The sequence below is a fragment of the Tribolium madens genome, unplaced genomic scaffold (genome assembly GCF_015345945.1).
Source record: "Tribolium madens isolate multiple individuals breed KSU strain unplaced genomic scaffold, Tmad_KSU_1.1 Scaffold_97;HRSCAF=244;Tcas5.2_LG3a, whole genome shotgun sequence".
NCBI lineage: Eukaryota > Metazoa > Arthropoda > Insecta > Coleoptera > Tenebrionidae > Tribolium > Tribolium madens.
In genome coordinates, this window is record NW_025401069.1 from 9,433,208 (window position 1) to 9,450,690 (window position 17,483).

General features: G+C 30.3%; 2 protein-coding genes across 3 annotated transcripts in view; one reads left to right on the plus strand and one right to left on the minus strand.

The window, feature by feature from the left end:
* The window catches only part of LOC123015120 (potassium channel subfamily T member 2), a 121,342-nt gene extending 113,407 nt beyond the window's left edge, over nucleotides 1-7,935 (minus strand). For both annotated transcript variants that reach the window (XM_044414617.1, XM_044414614.1), the window contains exon 1: nucleotides 7,764-7,935. In XM_044414617.1, the coding sequence (XP_044270552.1) occupies nucleotides 7,764-7,882 (119 nt within the window). In that variant the 5' untranslated portion in view covers nucleotides 7,883-7,935. The remainder of the gene's footprint in view (nucleotides 1-7,763) is intronic.
* Nucleotides 7,936-16,009: 8,074 nt separating this feature from the next.
* Nucleotides 16,010-17,254, plus strand: LOC123014753. The gene is made up of 2 exons (XM_044414013.1): nucleotides 16,010-16,376; nucleotides 16,429-17,254. The coding sequence occupies exons 1-2, from the start codon at nucleotides 16,028-16,030 to the stop codon at nucleotides 17,226-17,228; spliced, it is 1,149 nt and encodes a 382-aa protein (XP_044269948.1). The 5' UTR covers nucleotides 16,010-16,027; the 3' UTR covers nucleotides 17,229-17,254.
* Nucleotides 17,255-17,483: the final 229 nt, after the last annotated feature.

A 17,483-nucleotide genomic window follows, 5' to 3' on the forward strand; every position in this document is an offset into this window, starting at 1 on the left:
TTAACATAATCTCTAAGCTCCTTAATTGTTACCCAAGTTTGCTTAAAGTTCTCTGGTTCTCTCATTTGAAGATTTCTAGCTGTGAAGAAACAATAACTTACATTCCTTCTAAAATATACTGTTGCACATCAGTATGTGTTCCATTTATAGATGAAAAGTAAACAATTGTTTAAAAAATATCTTAATAGACCCTTTACTATAAATATTTAAGCAAAGATTATAAAATCTGTTTTCGCTATGGCCTTATTAAAAAGCCACGTTAAAGTTGTTTATAAAATATAATTATTTTTTTCTTCGTAATTACTCTCTTATGACATCTACTTGCTTATCAAATAAGAGACAAGTCTTTTCATATTTTCTCAAGTTCAAAATTCTATTCAAGAGTCAAAGTAAACATTCTTTGTTGCGTAATTATATCATTCCCTAGGCAAATCACTCTTTATACAATAACATACATATTTTTCACTGGGTAATACGCTAACTTACGTTTAATTTTGACATTATACACTAAAAGCTAATTAATTTCATTTAAATTAAAAACGTCTTTAAGCCGCTTATATAAATATGAATCACCAAAAAATTGTTTTTATTAGTCCGTTTAATTGCAGGTGGTAGTAAATACATTTTTAATTTGTTCATTTTGAGTCACGATTTACGTGGGTGGAAGTTAACTAAATATGTATTGCTCGCACCTGATCCCACTGCAAAATTTATCAATTAATTAAATTTCTATTAGGAATTCCGTTCAACTACAATAACAAAAAACACTAATTTAGTAAATGTATTAATTGCAAAATGTTATAGAAAATTATTGAATAAATTCCTAATAATTGTCACTTTCAAAAAATAATAAAACAAAAATGGTGGAAGCGCCGGGATAAAAAAAAATAAATTTTTGTTAAATATTTACAAGAATAAAATACCATTAGGTATCCTCATATAAATATTTAAACACACTAAATAAATGTATAGTACACGTACGTAATTGTATGTTTCAGCTAAAACTTTCTCGAATACTTTTTATTGAACCTCAATCCTAAAGATCTGCGAAATAATTGGTGATTTTGAGGTTTACTTGTTGTAAAAAATTGAATTCTTTAGTAATAGTAGTTTTTTAAACTAAAACGAAGTTTTTCATATTCTTACCAAAAAAGCAAAAGTAGTTTTTTAAACTAAAACGAAGTTTTTCATATTCTTACCAAAAAAGCAAATTCTGTTAATTTTAGCATAAAGTTTGTGCAAATTTGCTAATAATGCTAAACATTTTCTTATTTAATTAAAAAAAAATAAAAAATAACTTTAAAAAAAACAGAAATTTTTTATTTTTTAAATTTGAAGGCTTCAGGTTACAAACAACTTCATCGGTAATATATTATTTTCTTTTTTGTCTTTTAATTAAAAATGAATAATGCAGTTATCTATTTAAAAAACTATAAACCAATTTTTTTTTGGTATTAACATACTAACATTATTTTCAATAAGATTTTGTAAGAAACTTGTTACAATTTAATTGTTATTATATAAAAAAATGTTAGAAAATCAAGCGTGTTTCGTGTAAACTTGACTCACTTGAAGCACGTAACGTTTCAATTCATGTTTACAACAAACTCCATTATAACACAATTAATAGGAACAACCTCAGCTTTAATTAATTTAATTATAAATTATGCACAGATTCAGTTCGTGTTAGCATAAAGACGATTATCAATTTTTAGTATAAAAAATTGTAATTAGAAGAAGTAGATTAGTAGTAAATTTTGAATAATTTAAAAAAAAAGTATAGTTTGTACATTTTATTCAGATTTATTCTTCAAATACGTCATACACATTAAATTGTCTATTTAGTAAAATAACGTTTCTGACGGCGTGCTTAAATATTGATCAGATATTATGACGCAGTCCATAATTTGATGTTTCAGTAAAATGCATGAAATCAAGATAATTGGGATGAAATTAAGTATGACGTATTTAAAGTTATACCAAGTTTTTTTACATTTTCTATATTTCAAAACTTGTTACTATCAAAGCCAATTTTCTGTCGACTTGACACCAAATACAGCAATAGGTATAAATCAAGTTCTAAAAAAGCTTTTACTCCTTTGACAAGTAATTAACTGCAAGATCTATGTCTAAAACACATGCAATGCTAAACCATAAAAATAAAATTATTTGGTAAAAGTCTAAAGTGCTAGTTTTTTTCAAGTTGAAGCCTTTCATTCAATTTATATTCTTTCTAAAAATGGTGGATGCGCCGGGATATTTTTTAAATATGGTAACATTTATAGAACACAGTTTTATAATAAATATTTACACAAACTTATTACGTAGTTTAAATTTAAATAACAAACAATTTGTAAAATCAAATAGTTTTTATTTACAGAAACAAAGGAAAACTCTTCGTGGTTTTCTCTTTTTTTGTAAGCTTATTATTCACGTTTCTTTCTGTTTTCCTAGAGCACACACAATTTTTTTAACCTTATTAAAATAAAAAAAAGATATTGACTACATTTATTGCTTCAAAAAAATCAAATTACTTGCTTAACAAATTGAATTCTACACACGTTTCAGAAAGCATCTTGCATCTAGTAATATCTATGGTATAAATGCACCTTTTAAAAAATAAATCCCTTGGTAAAGCGAGAAGATTTGAAAATGCTCTTAAAGCATTCCCCAAAGATAAATACTTACTCCAATTTTTACACTAATCATTCTACACAAGTGTCCTGTACAAACTATCGATTTCTCCTTAGAATTGATATAATGTTCTTATGACAGTGCTAGTGTCATATTTTATCACAAATTTTAAATGATATGTGCGGTAAAACTTGGCTGTTTGTTTCATCGATCCATTCCGCAAACACTTCCTTCTGGACGAAAACTAATTTACGGAAATCTAAAAAAAAACTCGTACTACATGACAAATTAACAAAATCAGGCAAAATCTTCAGCATTGTCCAACGCAGTAACACCCATTTCTAATATCATTTAGACAAATGACCAGACACATGCAATTGCTATAATGGCTCACATTAGTAAAATGTCGTATCACCGTATCAATTCTATTTTTATTTAAAATTAGTACGAGGTTTCGGCGTTTCCTGTTGTAATAATAGTTTATTACTTCCAGGTTATTGTCTGCAACTTAAATATTGTTAATGTTAGTTGAAATGATATCTTTTTCAATGTTTTGTGCCAATTGTTTTAAGGTGTAAAACCTGCTTCATTCTAAATCCTAAAATTCTAAATCCTAAAAAAATCTAACCAATGTAATGAAAGCTTGATAGAAAGATTGATGTGTATAAACCATTTTAATAGATTATTTTTAGTAGGTAAATCAAAATTTGTTATTTCAATTGATTTAACTCTAGCAATCTCTTGGTAGCCCATAACTGTCATTAGGTCTTTGACCCTTTATTACCATACTTTACTTTTGTCAGCAATTAAAAAAAAACTGTTAAGTGAATAAAAAAATGTAACTTTATGTATACTTTAAAATTGTCAAAATTGTATTATCGATCGTAAACTTACTTTCTCCTACACCGCATACAAACTTTTATCCGTTTTCCTTCACTTATTGGATTTGATGTTAGAGGCAACCAGATATTTATGCAAATTAAGTTGAGTTTTTATCGCAACCAAACCTTTTCTTGTACTGCTATTTCATTGCCATTGTGAGATATACATTATCGCCCGCTTCTTCTAAAACCAATAAGCTGATAATATTTTAATTTTCAAGATGCGGAGTTCTCTTGAGAATTGAATAATTTTTTAAAAAAACGTATTAAAATTGTAAAAGATGATTTGAACATCTTGAATTTAATTCCCTTTATTTCCCTACTCCCACGATTTTCCGTCAATCTCAGAAATAGTTAAGTGAAACTATTGTAAAAGAGTACCTGATAGATTAATGAAATTTTCTACAAAAGCAAATTATCTCCGTAAAGAGATAGAGGCATATCTCGAAAGTAGCATTCAGAATGACAAGAAAATACATTTTTATAGCCGATCGGAAAATTGGTTACCTAAATTGTTGGGAAATGGAGTTGTAAGTTGATCCTTTCATAAAATGCAAAAGACCGTTTCCAGAATGTGTTATTATAACGTAACCAATAACGCTAAAGTTAGCACCCTTTAAAATTACGTCATAATACGAAAGTTTTTGCCGATATAAAAATATCTGTCAAAATAATAAATTAATAACGGTGAAAACACCCATAAAAGCCTCCACAAAGTATGATTAAGAGATTCATAATTTTGCATTTTTTCTAATATTGTGTGGTGCAAATGAAGCTACAAATCACGCTAAAACTGAAATCGCCTGAAATTACAAGTAACCGCCACGTGGCAAAGCAAGTGGGTCAGCCTGAAATGGTATTAATTAAAGGGTCATTATCGCCACAATACATGGAAAATTTGTCTCAATTCACCATAGTGTAATTCCCCATTTCTACAGCCCAATTAATCACTTGCTGAAAAAGTGACCCGTAAAACCCCACTTTTGTCAACAAAATCCATCGTCTGATTTGTTTGCTTTATATTTGCGCAGTCTGCTTAAAAAATCTGAAAGATGGATCGAAATTGTGTACCTAATTTATCCCAAATTATTGCTGCGTAAACTTTATTCCACCTAAAATAAATTAGCTCTAAATCTTTGTCGTGTACCCGATTCATTTTAATTAAATAATTTCCAAGGCGCCAACATTTCTTGATTAAATTCGAAAATATTTGTGATGAGAGGTGTTTTCGTGGCTTCAATTAGAAAGCAATTTATTAATTTTGCAAAGTAAATTTTCGTAGTGTGGTTGGCATAAAAGTGTAGGCTAAAATTTAAAATTTTTCAGAAATGTTCAGACTTGTATAGGGTGTTTCACACAATTTTACGAGGCTTGCGCCTAATGTACACACCCGAATATACAAAATTCACAAAACACTAGATACAAAAAATACACATTTAAGTATTTAATTTTTGTCAAACTAATCACTGTTTCATTAATAGTCATAAACTGCAGTTTTTCAGAAACAATTATGTTTTTTTTTTCAAGAAACGGCAAGAATATGATTCTAGTTTATCTATCTTAATTACTAATTAACTAAAAATTTCATAATTTTTGAAAGGGTGAACAAACTAGAGAAGATTATCCAATTTTTCAAAATTTGTAACCGAGTTCGTATCGGAATATGTATAATTGATTACATCTTACAAGAGCAGGCCCCGTAAAATTATGTGAAACACCCTGTACTTAGAGAGGTGCAGAAGTTTGCTGAAATTGGAGGTAATCATTTTAACTCAGGCTTTGTTTATAAGGCACCTTATCATTATTCGAGTCCTTATTATAATGAGCACAATAAAGAAACTCCCTCTATAATGATAATTTATGATTCAAAAGCTTTATATTCGGCTACCAACTGGCATTTATGAAGAAACTTTTCGCAAATCTAACAGATTACACTTACCGACATAATCGATATTAATTTTGAAAGTTATCAGGAAAATTATTTCAGAGCATTAATTAAGTAAATTGTGTCGATATAAAACACTCTGACCTAAATATTGAAAGGTAGGTCCGGCAATAGGCCTACACTCTGTTTAATATTTCAGAAGACAATTATTTTCTATTTTCAGAATAAAATACTGTTGCAAGAATGCCAGACATTCGATCGTTGTTTACCACTATATATTTTTCTAAACAAATCCGCAAGTGTTGACTAGTGTAAACTACTAAACCCTTGTTTAACGTTTATGACCTCTGAAAGCACACTCCACAAGCTTTAAGCCGGCCTCAAGCCAAAATCGCACAGTGCACAGATAACTGAAGAGCTTCGTCTGCAAAGGCGTATTTCACTCTCTTGGAGTAGAATACAAATAAGTTGCATGCAGGAATCATCCTCGATTGATTCCGCTGTGTACTGTTTACGGTGTGGCATCATTTATTAATCCTCCAAAGCAAACACAGCAAGGTATTTAGGACAACTACTCATTACTTTTTGATTAAAACGTGTCACAAAATGTTGTGTGGTGATAAATGCACAATACACCTCAAAAAATGTTACAAAACTTTACATCGTTTTGCTCCATTTCTTAAAAGATTTGATGACGTAAAATCGACCTCAACTCACTTATTAATTCTCTCAAGAAGATTTTCGTTTTCTTAATTGAATCCGAGTCTGCTTATACTAGCTTTGAATGTAATTAGAGAACAATTTAGTCGCACGTTAGTGATTATTCTTAGAACTCTTAATTAAACAAAATTGTACAAAAAACTTTGTTGTCGTAAAATGTGGCTTATGTAAATTGTTTGAAAGCAGGAAGTAACCTTTTCATAAATGCATGACATTTTTATGTGTGTCCTGAAACAAAAACCGACCATTCTCAAATTTTTTATAACTGACATTTGCTTTTATTAATTAAAAAGTTGAAATTTATAAATAACGTGTTTTAAATAGAAAATTTAGAAACTGAACTACCATTTCAACTTAAAATTAAAAATTAAACTAAATCATTAATTAACTTTATACTGACAAACGCCATAATAAGTAAAACTGTTATTTTACTCGAACAAAATAGCTATGATTGAACTTTATTTAAAGACAATAATAATGTGTACTTAACAGGGCTGAATAGACCTACACATACACCTACAATATACTACACCAACACACAAAGTATAATAAAAAAATCTTTATTTTTATATTTACTACTAAAATTGCTTCAGTGCACACAAATACTCACAAATATTTCCTTGTTAACGTTTTAGCAATGTGTTATAAAGTTGCCTTAAAGCTTTTATTAATTTCTATAATATTTTGAAACTATATTGTTAGTTATTTTGTTACTTACTTGTAACGTTTTTTTAAAAATTACAACAAGGTTTGCTTATTAAAGTAAATAAATTGTTACAAGCTATAAAGCACATAACTGATATATTTCCAATAAAACAAATATAATTTAGAAAAAAGCAGTACCTATTTATTAGTCATAGATCAAGAAAATTGCCGTTTAAATTTTCATTTCACTCTCTAAAATGCTAAAATTTTAATTTTGCTAAAGCAAAATGATTGTATTCAATTACAAACATACTTTATGCATTTTTTAAATGGTTAAATAAAATGTTTTGAAAATAGTTCTTTTTGGTATTCTTCGGTTCGGGTTTAAAAAGAATAGCAACACAATGTAGAAAAAAAAAGAAAGAAACTCTATGGGTTGAGAATTATTTATTTTGATGTGTGTTGGCGAAATCTCTAGTCTATATTATTATTTTTATCAATTATTTATTAATTTATTGCTTTTTGACCAAATCAGTCTTAATAAAATAATTTTAAATTTTGTTGTTGAGAACTTTTGTCACCTAAAGTTTACTTGGCTGTTCCTCGAAGTATAACTAAGTCTTTATCTTTATTTTAAATTGTGTCTAAGCAGTATGTATAGTAGTTTACTTAGGTTAGCTACTAGCAAAAAAATGTGATAACAATCAGTAAAAATTAAAACAGACTTAGACCAACATTAGACAGATTTATAATTAGAAAAAAATACGATTTCAGAAAGCATATAATCAGAGAATTGTTGTCATTGTTTTGGAACAATGCTTTTAATCAAAAAGATCATATTTATGTTTATGACAGACGTTCTTTGATATCCAGTGCGCTGATCTGGTACCCAGCTATCGCAAAAATTGAAATAATAAATCACTTTTACTACTGTTTAAAGTTTCAATTTGCTTTCGCGTCACGGCTCGTGTTGGTGATACCAAGAGACCGTAACTCACCTTTCGCCATCGTCGTTGAAGGCGTAATCCCCCATGATAAGATCCCTCAGTCTGTATCTTGGTGGTAGAGGCTGGGGAGCGACTTTATCCATTTCCTTGTCTCGTCCCAAGAGTGCCATACTCCCGTCTTCTTCGGAGGACTGGTCCTCCAGGATTGTGACCGGCCTTGGAGGCCGCGTTTGCACCACTCACTTTAAACTTTTCGTAGGTTCTTTGACGTCGACGATGAGGTCGGTCTTGGACGTCGCGACGCGGCCGGATGCAAAGTGGCGGGCCACGCGTTCGACGGCCTCCACATGACTTGCGCCACTTTAGTTGCTTGGAAACGTGGCGGCGGAGGCGCTTGCCACATGCAATTTAATTAGATAGATGCCGGACGCTGGGGTGTTTGGACGAGTTTTCCAGGGTTTCGATGATTGAATGTGATCCATAGATGGGACGGACTATCGGAGATAGTGTCATTGATGAGACGATGTTTTTTCTCAAAGGTTCGGAGACGAATGAAATTGGCTGTGGTTTGAAAACAAGCGAATGTCTTAAAGATCGTTGTTTTCCTAAACCACAAAAAGTGTAACAATAGTAGAAAATGGCCATTTCTCACAAGTTTAATACTATACCCTTCTAATCTTAAATAATAACAGTAATATTTTTTATATGTTTTTTTATTATCTAATTTTCTTACCAACTGAAGATTAGAAGCTTTAACATTCTGAACTGAAAACAGTGGAAAAAGTACAAATTCTTTAATATCATTAGAAAAAAGGATTTTTGGCCTCCTGACATGTAAATGTCAAATTAACGTACAATTGACACCTATTGAAAGACTGTATTTACAGTCGCCTGGGTATTTTACGCACGGACGTGTGTAAAGTGACAGTTTTACCGCACGGCCAAAATTATCTTCATAGACATTTATAAAAAAAACTGTTTGTAAGATGATAACATTTTTAATAAAACGCTCTACACACAACCTTTCAATCTTAGAACTCTTTTTTCTTCACACCACTTTATAATTATAAACACATTGTACTGGGCTTCATACCTTGCTCGCGATTTTTCGGGCAATAGCTCGGTTGTAACATTTTCTGCAGCACTTCTGATTTCTGGTGGGGTACACATGGGGCTATTATCGCATTTTGAAGCATAAATTCATCAACAAGACAACGATAACAAAACTTTGTGTCTGAGACGTTTTTGAGTCTTTTTTAATTGTTTGACATTAGAGTGCATAGCCACCGTGATATTTAATGTCAAACGTATTTATTTGTATTAATTCTGAATTTTGTGGATTTTTGTTTAAACGTCGGCCAAAAAGCTTAATACAAATCTTGTGCGTTAACCATTTTACAGTGCTCAATTATTAAAGCACTCCGCTGCGCGTCGTGCTTCAAATTCATTTCGCACTGTAAAATGTAAGTTACCGCACACGAATGTAAATAACTATTCTCCTATTGTAATATTCGGCTTATCTGGTTGTTGTTTTAACGGTTCAGGGACGAGGGGTTAAAATTTAACCCACCACATTTTTGGCCGAATCGGTACGGTGGGTTTAACCCACCTTTTTAACTCACCTTAATTTATATTTTTGAGCAGTTATGCTCATTAATGGTGATATTATTAATAATACAGACATTATTCTTGTAGAGTTTACCACATTTTTTTATTTACAATCAATGAACTTAAAATTATTATGAAAATTATACAATTTATTAATTAGTTTGAAATACCTACATTTTTATAATACTTATTTTAACTAAAAAAAAAATTGAATTGTTTTTTGAAAATATACACATAATGGATGATTATTATAAATACAAAGAGAAAAAAAAACAAAACAAAAAAAAGGTTTTTCATTGGGATTAGAATTACGATCCTTGGGTTTATCAGGCACATACTTTCCTATTTCGATTAGTAGGCTTCGTGACGTCATTGAGCATTTCCAACCTATTTAGGTAACCACATTCGCTTAACATTACATTGATAAAATTTTGCTTTTTACTAACTGTATTTTGTATTATTGTTAGTTTTTTGAGATATGAATGGTATGTCCTGATGTTGTGAAAAATTACAACAATAACATGAACTTTGTTGATAAAGTTGATCAGTTGATGACGTACAGTGATGGACAGTGCATTTCGTCCACCCAATTTCTGTGAATTCACAAAAATTCACTGTAGCCTGTACTTTATTGTCATGATAACTGACACTGTCAAGTTTAATTAAATTCTTATTCATTTTGGACCGGATTTCCAATCTAAAAATGGATTGGTACTATACCTCAAGCAATGTAAGACAAAGCACAGGTAAAAAGTATGTAAGGAATATCGGGCATTTTATCAACATGATAAATGTTCATCAAAGTTCTCAAACAAGGTTAGAAAAACCTAAACACTAATTTACACTATTACTCTGTCATTGAAATTGGTTGGACAAAATTCACTGTCCGTCACTGTACTCAATTTAAAAAGTCATAAATGGTGGCACTGAATTTTTTTCTATTTCGTTGATACTTGCATTATGTAACACCAAGCAACAAGAGTCTCGAAGTAACTGCCAGTGTGTAACTTGTAGAGTGTCTCTTTGTTAAGGCAAACAGAAAAACTGCTTTCAAGCATATTATTACAAAAAATAATAACTTTTGTTAGCTATCGTACGTATTATTTAGTCTGCTTTTGTTTTCATTATTTGTTGTTATTTTTCTTTGTTCGTTATAATACTATTTTATTTTATTAATTTATTTTTTTAATGCCTATTATGTCACTAAATAAGTAATAGACCATGACTACTTCATATTAAGAATACTTTGAAAATATCAAAAATGTACGAAATTTTGTGAGGGGTTCATGAAGTTAATGAGATCTGAAATCTAAAATAATTAGTCATAGACCGATGAAAAACTGTCGTTAGTGCTATTTTAATACCTATTTTTTAAAACAACTTGAAAAATGATTATTTTTAAAATCCAGTAAATAGCTGGACCTGTACGGTATTTTAAATACATTAAAGTGTGTACCTGAAAGAGATATTTCATCATATAAGTTGAGTGTTTGAATAAATGACAATGAATTGGATTTATTAAATTATTTTATTTAGACTCTTAATACATTAAAAAAAAGTTTCTCTTCAATGTGCATATTCATTCAAATACCAATTTAGTCAACTCCTATCTTATTTTCTGTTTTCTATCTTATTTCTGTCATTGATGAGACGATGTTTTTCTCTTTAGTTCGGAGACAAATGAAATTGGCAGTGTTTTGAAAGCAAGCGAATAACCGTAGTTTTCCTAAACCCTAAAAAGTGTAACAATAGTATATTATTCAACGAATGAGAAAGTTAGCCACTTTCCCCAAGATGAAATTTACGATACGGGCCGAAGACGAGTGGAGTAATTCTGAGTGGAAATAGTCATTTCTCACAAGTTTAATACTATACCCTTCTAATCTTAAATAATAACAGTAATATTTTAAAGTGAAACTTTTATTTCAAAATTTTTCGTACATCTATCGCAAGTCGCATTACAACCGCAGGTAAAGTGAAAGGCGCTCGGCAGAGTGTGTATTGATCCGAAAAAAAGTTTCACTTGCATCGTGGTTTCTTTAAACCATAGCAGTTTTTTATATGTTTTTTATTATCTATTTATCTTCACAATTGAAAATTAGAAGCTTTAATAATAATTTTCTCAACTGAAAACAGTGGGAAAAGTAACAATTCTTTAACATGATTAGAAAAAAAAATCTCTTATTGTAATTTTCGGCTTATCTGGTCGTTGTTTTAACGGTTCAGTGAGTTATTTCAGCTTATCATATAAATTTAGTATTTCAATAAATGATAGTGAAATGGATTTATTTTATTATTTTATTTAGACTCTCGATACATTCAATAAAAGTTTCTCTTCATTCAAATACCAATTTAAATCAACTCCTATCTTATTTTCTGAATATAGAAAATCGCATTATGAAAATAATTAAAACGTCAGCGCTTCTAATCTGTTATTGGCTTCGGATAAGATTTTTAGTATAAAAACAAAAACTCGCATTGTAATCAATACCTCAGCCAGTGGCGCAACGAAAGAAAGAAAATCTCCTAAAATTTCGACAAAAATCGAAAAAATTAAAAACTTCAACATAGAACTGTTTACACTCTTGGTTCAAGAGACTTAAGAAAGTACAAAAAACGTTGCAAAAATGTAATGAACAAGTTTGTTTTTTTTTTCTTTTGGAAGTTTGTATGATGAATAAGGTCCCGCTTTCCGGCAGGTAGGTACGGGGTTCGAGCCCCGCTCAAGTTAGCCATTTTTTACTAATTCAAATTAGCAATAGATGGCGGGCGCGCACAAACGTTATCTTCTAATGAATATAATAAAAAAGAGAGAGAGTATAAGAACTCAAAGCATAATAAGAAAGACATAGAGCATAAGAACAAATAAGTAAACAAAGCATAATAAAGAGAGAGCGCATAAGAGCAAATAAGAACGCAAGGTATAATAAGAAAGAGAAAAAGTATATGAACTAAAATAATCAACATTATTACCATCACAGTTTGTGCAAACTGTGAGAAATTGTTGCAGATTAACGTCTTTCATCGAAACTAAAGCAATTTGAGCTATTTTCAAGCAATTTGGGTACTACATACGTCGGATGATAAAAATTTTAACTGCCAAATATAATATGTAATAAATTAAATTTAGAAATCTCTTAATAACAAAAATTGTATAAAAAAACACGTATTACAACCTCTCATTGTGATATTCGAATGAGTTCCCGAAATTTTTTACATAGGTAAACCCCCCTTAAACTCTATCTCTGGCTGCACCACTGATCTCAGCTGAAGCAATTTGTTGATTTATTTGGGTACATACCTGAATGGTGGCCTAGTGCCAAGTTGAAAGGGTGTAAAAAACTTGTCCTTTTTGTTTTCAAACATCCAGATATTTCTTAAGGTGGCGCTTTGCGAAAAAGTGCTGTTTTTGGTCAAGTTTAACTACAGACATCTAACAAATTATAAAAGATACACCTTTAGCTAATCATTTACCAAATTTTATTAATGTACTTAAACATACAACTGATAAAAAAATCGTAAAGTTTCTTTGTTTCGAACACTTCATCGAGTTAATCTTGAGAACCGTAATACGTAGACAAATGGCACTTGGACCACATAAAAACGCAAAAAATATCTATTCAAATTGCCTACTTCCGGAAAAATTTGACTTTTAATTAAGAAGAAAAGAATTTTTACATTTTACAGTTGATCGATATTTTCTGTGGCGAGACTATGTAAAGATAAAATTTGCTGCTTACGATCTATTTAACTGAAATGAACGTATATTGTGATGAATGCTGAAACAGTTTCAGTTGAAATGAGAGTTTGAAATCCTGAAAAGCTTTTTGCTGAAGAATTAAGAAAGTACTTCAAAATAATGAGAAACTTTACTAAATAAATTGAAAAATAATTTGTTTGGATTTAAATGTACAACACTAAATCTTTATTTATCAAAATAGAAATGGTGAAAGTGCGTAAACACAGACCACAATTTATGTAGCAATCAATTTTAATTTGGTGAGAAATTATTTTCTCTATTTTCTTAGATCTCGTGGTAGGATTCAACGTAATTAGCAATTTTCTCTTAAGATATCATAAAAATCCGGAATTGTTTTAATCTTAATTTTTAAAGCATTTTTAAAGTTAAAGTCTTTGGCAGTTCAACCTAATTTAGAAAGAATTAAATATTAAGCAAGGCTAAACTATAGCTTCAGATGAATATAAACCGATAACTAAGTATTCAAAGCCCTGAAACAATACGTTTTGTGTTACAAATAGCACATTTGTAAAACCTTAGAATATGTCTTTATTGACTTTAACTACATTTAAACTCATACACATCAATCATCATAATGAGGAATAAATTTTAGCCAATTTGAACGTAGAGCTTTGCAAATAATACCCAGCAAAATCTAGCTTATCATTAACGAACAGTTCCAATTAAATTGGAATAATAAAATTATTAAAAAAGTTTTCGTCAAAACTGATTGGAAAGTTCATACAGCTGCTGCCAAGTCAGTAATAAAATCTGTTGAAGATTCTATTGTGCGCTGTATTTATTTAATAAAACGTAAATTATTCTGGTCTAGTGGTCACCACAAGTAAATTAAATTTGTTGTAATGTGGATTTTCTTAATATAAGCAACACAATAAGTACACAAAGATTCATATTCACGGCACGTTTCATTTGTTCTTTATTTGTTGACATATCTCTGTTATTTGCCAACGGATTTTTATGAAATGTAAGCAACTTAAAAAGTAAAGATTCAATTAGTATTAATAAAATTACCTTAAGATAAAAAATATAATTTTAACACATATTTTCTCAATTTAAAATTAAGCGAAACTACTAGTATATTGTTACACTAAAAAATAGACCTCTACACAACAAATGAACGAAATCACTCGTCTCAATTAGCAAAAATACGTCAATTATGTTGTTAAAATTTTGACCTAATTTTTTAAAGAATTTTATTCTTCAATACATACTGTCAAAATTTACGGTTTTTCCCGTGTAAGGAAGTTTTGACAACTGTTTGGTACTTCTCAGTACAAAACGTCATATTATTTTAACAGATTTAAAGCAAGTTTAAGCCTTGTTGAGTCTAATTCGGAGAATAAAATATTGTGTTTAACTCGTTTGAGTGTAAATCAGACGCTTTATTCCACCTCGTGGAAGTTAGAACACCTTTAGAATCTTTAGAACCATATGATGCCAATGGTGGTACATACCTTCGAGGCACCTTTTATTGTACTGAAGTAGTTAACCCAATAAATGCAGTTCCTAAATTACGTTATTAATTTTTTAAAGTTAGAAAAACAATAAACGTCAAATATTAACGTCATTGCCGCCTGACAGTCAGGAGTGATTAAAATTCGGTAATATCGTTCTTGTTTTTTATATCCGCTCATGTTTTTACATCTTCAGCCACTTTTTACGCACTTTTATTCTTTTTTCTTGTAAGCGGGACCTCTTTTAAAGACAAATTTTTCTTATGTCATTATTTATTGGCGATTATCAATTTAATATAAATTTTAAGAAATTTAGCAATTTTAAAAGACATGTTGAAATTTATTTATTGGCGATTATCAATTTAATATAAATTTTAAGAAATTTAGCAATTTTAAAAGACATGTTGAAATTATACATTTTAAGAACTAGGGTTGTTTTAGTAATGCGATATTAATCTCTACCCACCTACTACATTTTCTACATTTTAAAATCTTGATTTTAAATTTCGTCAAAATATGTTGTCAAATAATAGTGTATAACAACTAATTCTAATAAGATGTTTTTTCTGTAGTAATAAACAGTCGGCTTTTACAATCTTTAGAAGAAAGCTGAAAAATAATACGGTTTATCCAATATCACCTCTTATACACGGTGATCAAAAGCTGTCGGATAATCTCGTTGATTTCTTATAGTAAATTTTCTAAAAAAATACAAAAAAAAAATTAAAAAATTCTGTAAACCGAAATTTAGAAACTAAAGCTTCAAAGCTGATGAATAAATTTTAAAATTCTGGTCTATGTTAATTTGTTACCTTTTCTAAAACATAGAGAATTAGTGTTCTAACGTACTTTACCACAGGTTTTCAGGAGGGTAGAAAATGGTACTTATTAGAGACAATAAACTTTTACTTAAAGTTAACTTTAGTAAAATTCTTTTTAGGATTCTGAATTGGTAACTTGCGTTTACATAGTTACAAACGAGGCCGGTAGGTAAAATTTACTAGTAGTAGCCTGTCTACCGGACTAATTTGTAACTATGTAAACACTACTTCAATTTTCGTTTTCATGAATTTTTGTTTAATTTGAAAGTAATTGTTGCAGTATTCTATGTATACGACCGGTAGCATTTTTATGGCTATGCCAAACATACAAAAGTATTGACGCGGCCATAAAAATGTTGCTACCGGTTTAATACCCTAAATAGCTAATCAAAAATTAGGTCAAAATTTTAACAATATAATCTACGTATTTCTGCTGATTCAGATTTAGTTAAGTAAAGATCTCTTTTTAGCCATAAAGTACTTGTTTCAAATTATTAATTCATCTACACGCACATAATAGAAAAATGGATTATACTAAAGGAACCAGCTGAGACAGTTGAAGGAATAGTCTCCATAGCCGGTGTCATAACGACAAACTAATAATCACATAAAATACCCTAACAACGTATTTTTTGTTAAACATTACAATTGAACTTGACTTTGAAATGCAAAATGTCTATCAAAACACTGGTACTTCATCTATTTTCTCTCGGGTGTATTACAGTTTCTGGCCAGCCAGTACAACTCGACAAAGGTGTTCATCCCTACGTAGTGTTCTTTCATTATGACAAAGTCGGTGACTACAATATTTCTATAATGGAAGCAAATTTGAAAACATATTATCCCTCCTGTGGAACAATCATCCATCACGCTTATGTCCTCACTGCTGCAAGCTACTTTATCACCCTTCCCAAATTAAACGCTTCTGAATGGAGAATTAGTGGATATCATGAGAACGCGGTGGGTTTGAATGTAGACCATCTTTTGTCGATCGAAACATTGGAATTTATCTTCCATGAATGTGAAAATTACAAAAAATTATAACTCAAAAGTAAAAAAAAACTCTTTTTCAGCTTTTACTCCTACTTCCGATCCTTATGTTCCATACAATTTATGTTTGGTAAAATTGAAAAGAACGAAAGATACTGCGCCGTTAACTTTCCAAGCACAAATCTCATGGCATGTCAAATATTCAAATAATAGAAAAGCTTATCCAGATCAACATGTTAGTACAATTTCGATTGTCTACTGGTCATTTCAACTTAGTACAAAAACAGTGGTAAAGTACCAGTACGACTTTGAACCCCATTGGGTATGGGAAATTGGAGACCACCCATGTGAACATGTACATGATAAAGTTGGTACTGCTTTATATTGTTTAAAGAAGCCGACAGATACGTTTGGAAAACATTACCCATGTGCCTCCAATACTGTCACCGAAGGTGCCCCTATTCTAATCGATTCTGAGGTGAACGGAGTCTTTATTGGAATATCGACACTTAAAAAATGTAACCTACCCATTACCAGCCCGAAAGCAGGTGCTCTGCCCGGTATAGGAGTTGCTGTTATCAACAGTTACCAAAAAGTGTCTCCGGAACATAAGATTGCACAGGATTTTTTAAAACGTACAATTGGTACTGAATATAATTACACCGACGAAGATCTTGGATGGAAAATAAAAACGAATGGAAAAAGAAATATATCGCTACTAGCAGAAGAAAAAGATAATGCAGACATTTTTGGTTACAAGTACAGAAATCTGCCAAAATGTGTGATGGATGGAAGTTCCGACTTGTTGATTCAAAAACTTGTAATTATTGGTGGAGTGTTTTTTTCCTTATATGTTGCAATTCATTTTAGTTATTTGTTTTAAAATTTTTGTACAATAAATAAACCTTATTAAAAATCACTCAAACATCCTTATTTTTTGGGTGTCGCAATCACGAACGTCTAATAAATTTAAGAAATCACATCTAACGATGCATTCAAATCGATTTTACAGTTTTTTTCGTCCAAAGTGTAAAATTATCCACACAACAGTGTAGTGATGTAATTTTATATTGTATTCGTTTTTTGAAGCAAATGCGTAAAGGCAATATTTAAGAACCTTTCTTGTATCAAAGAGCAT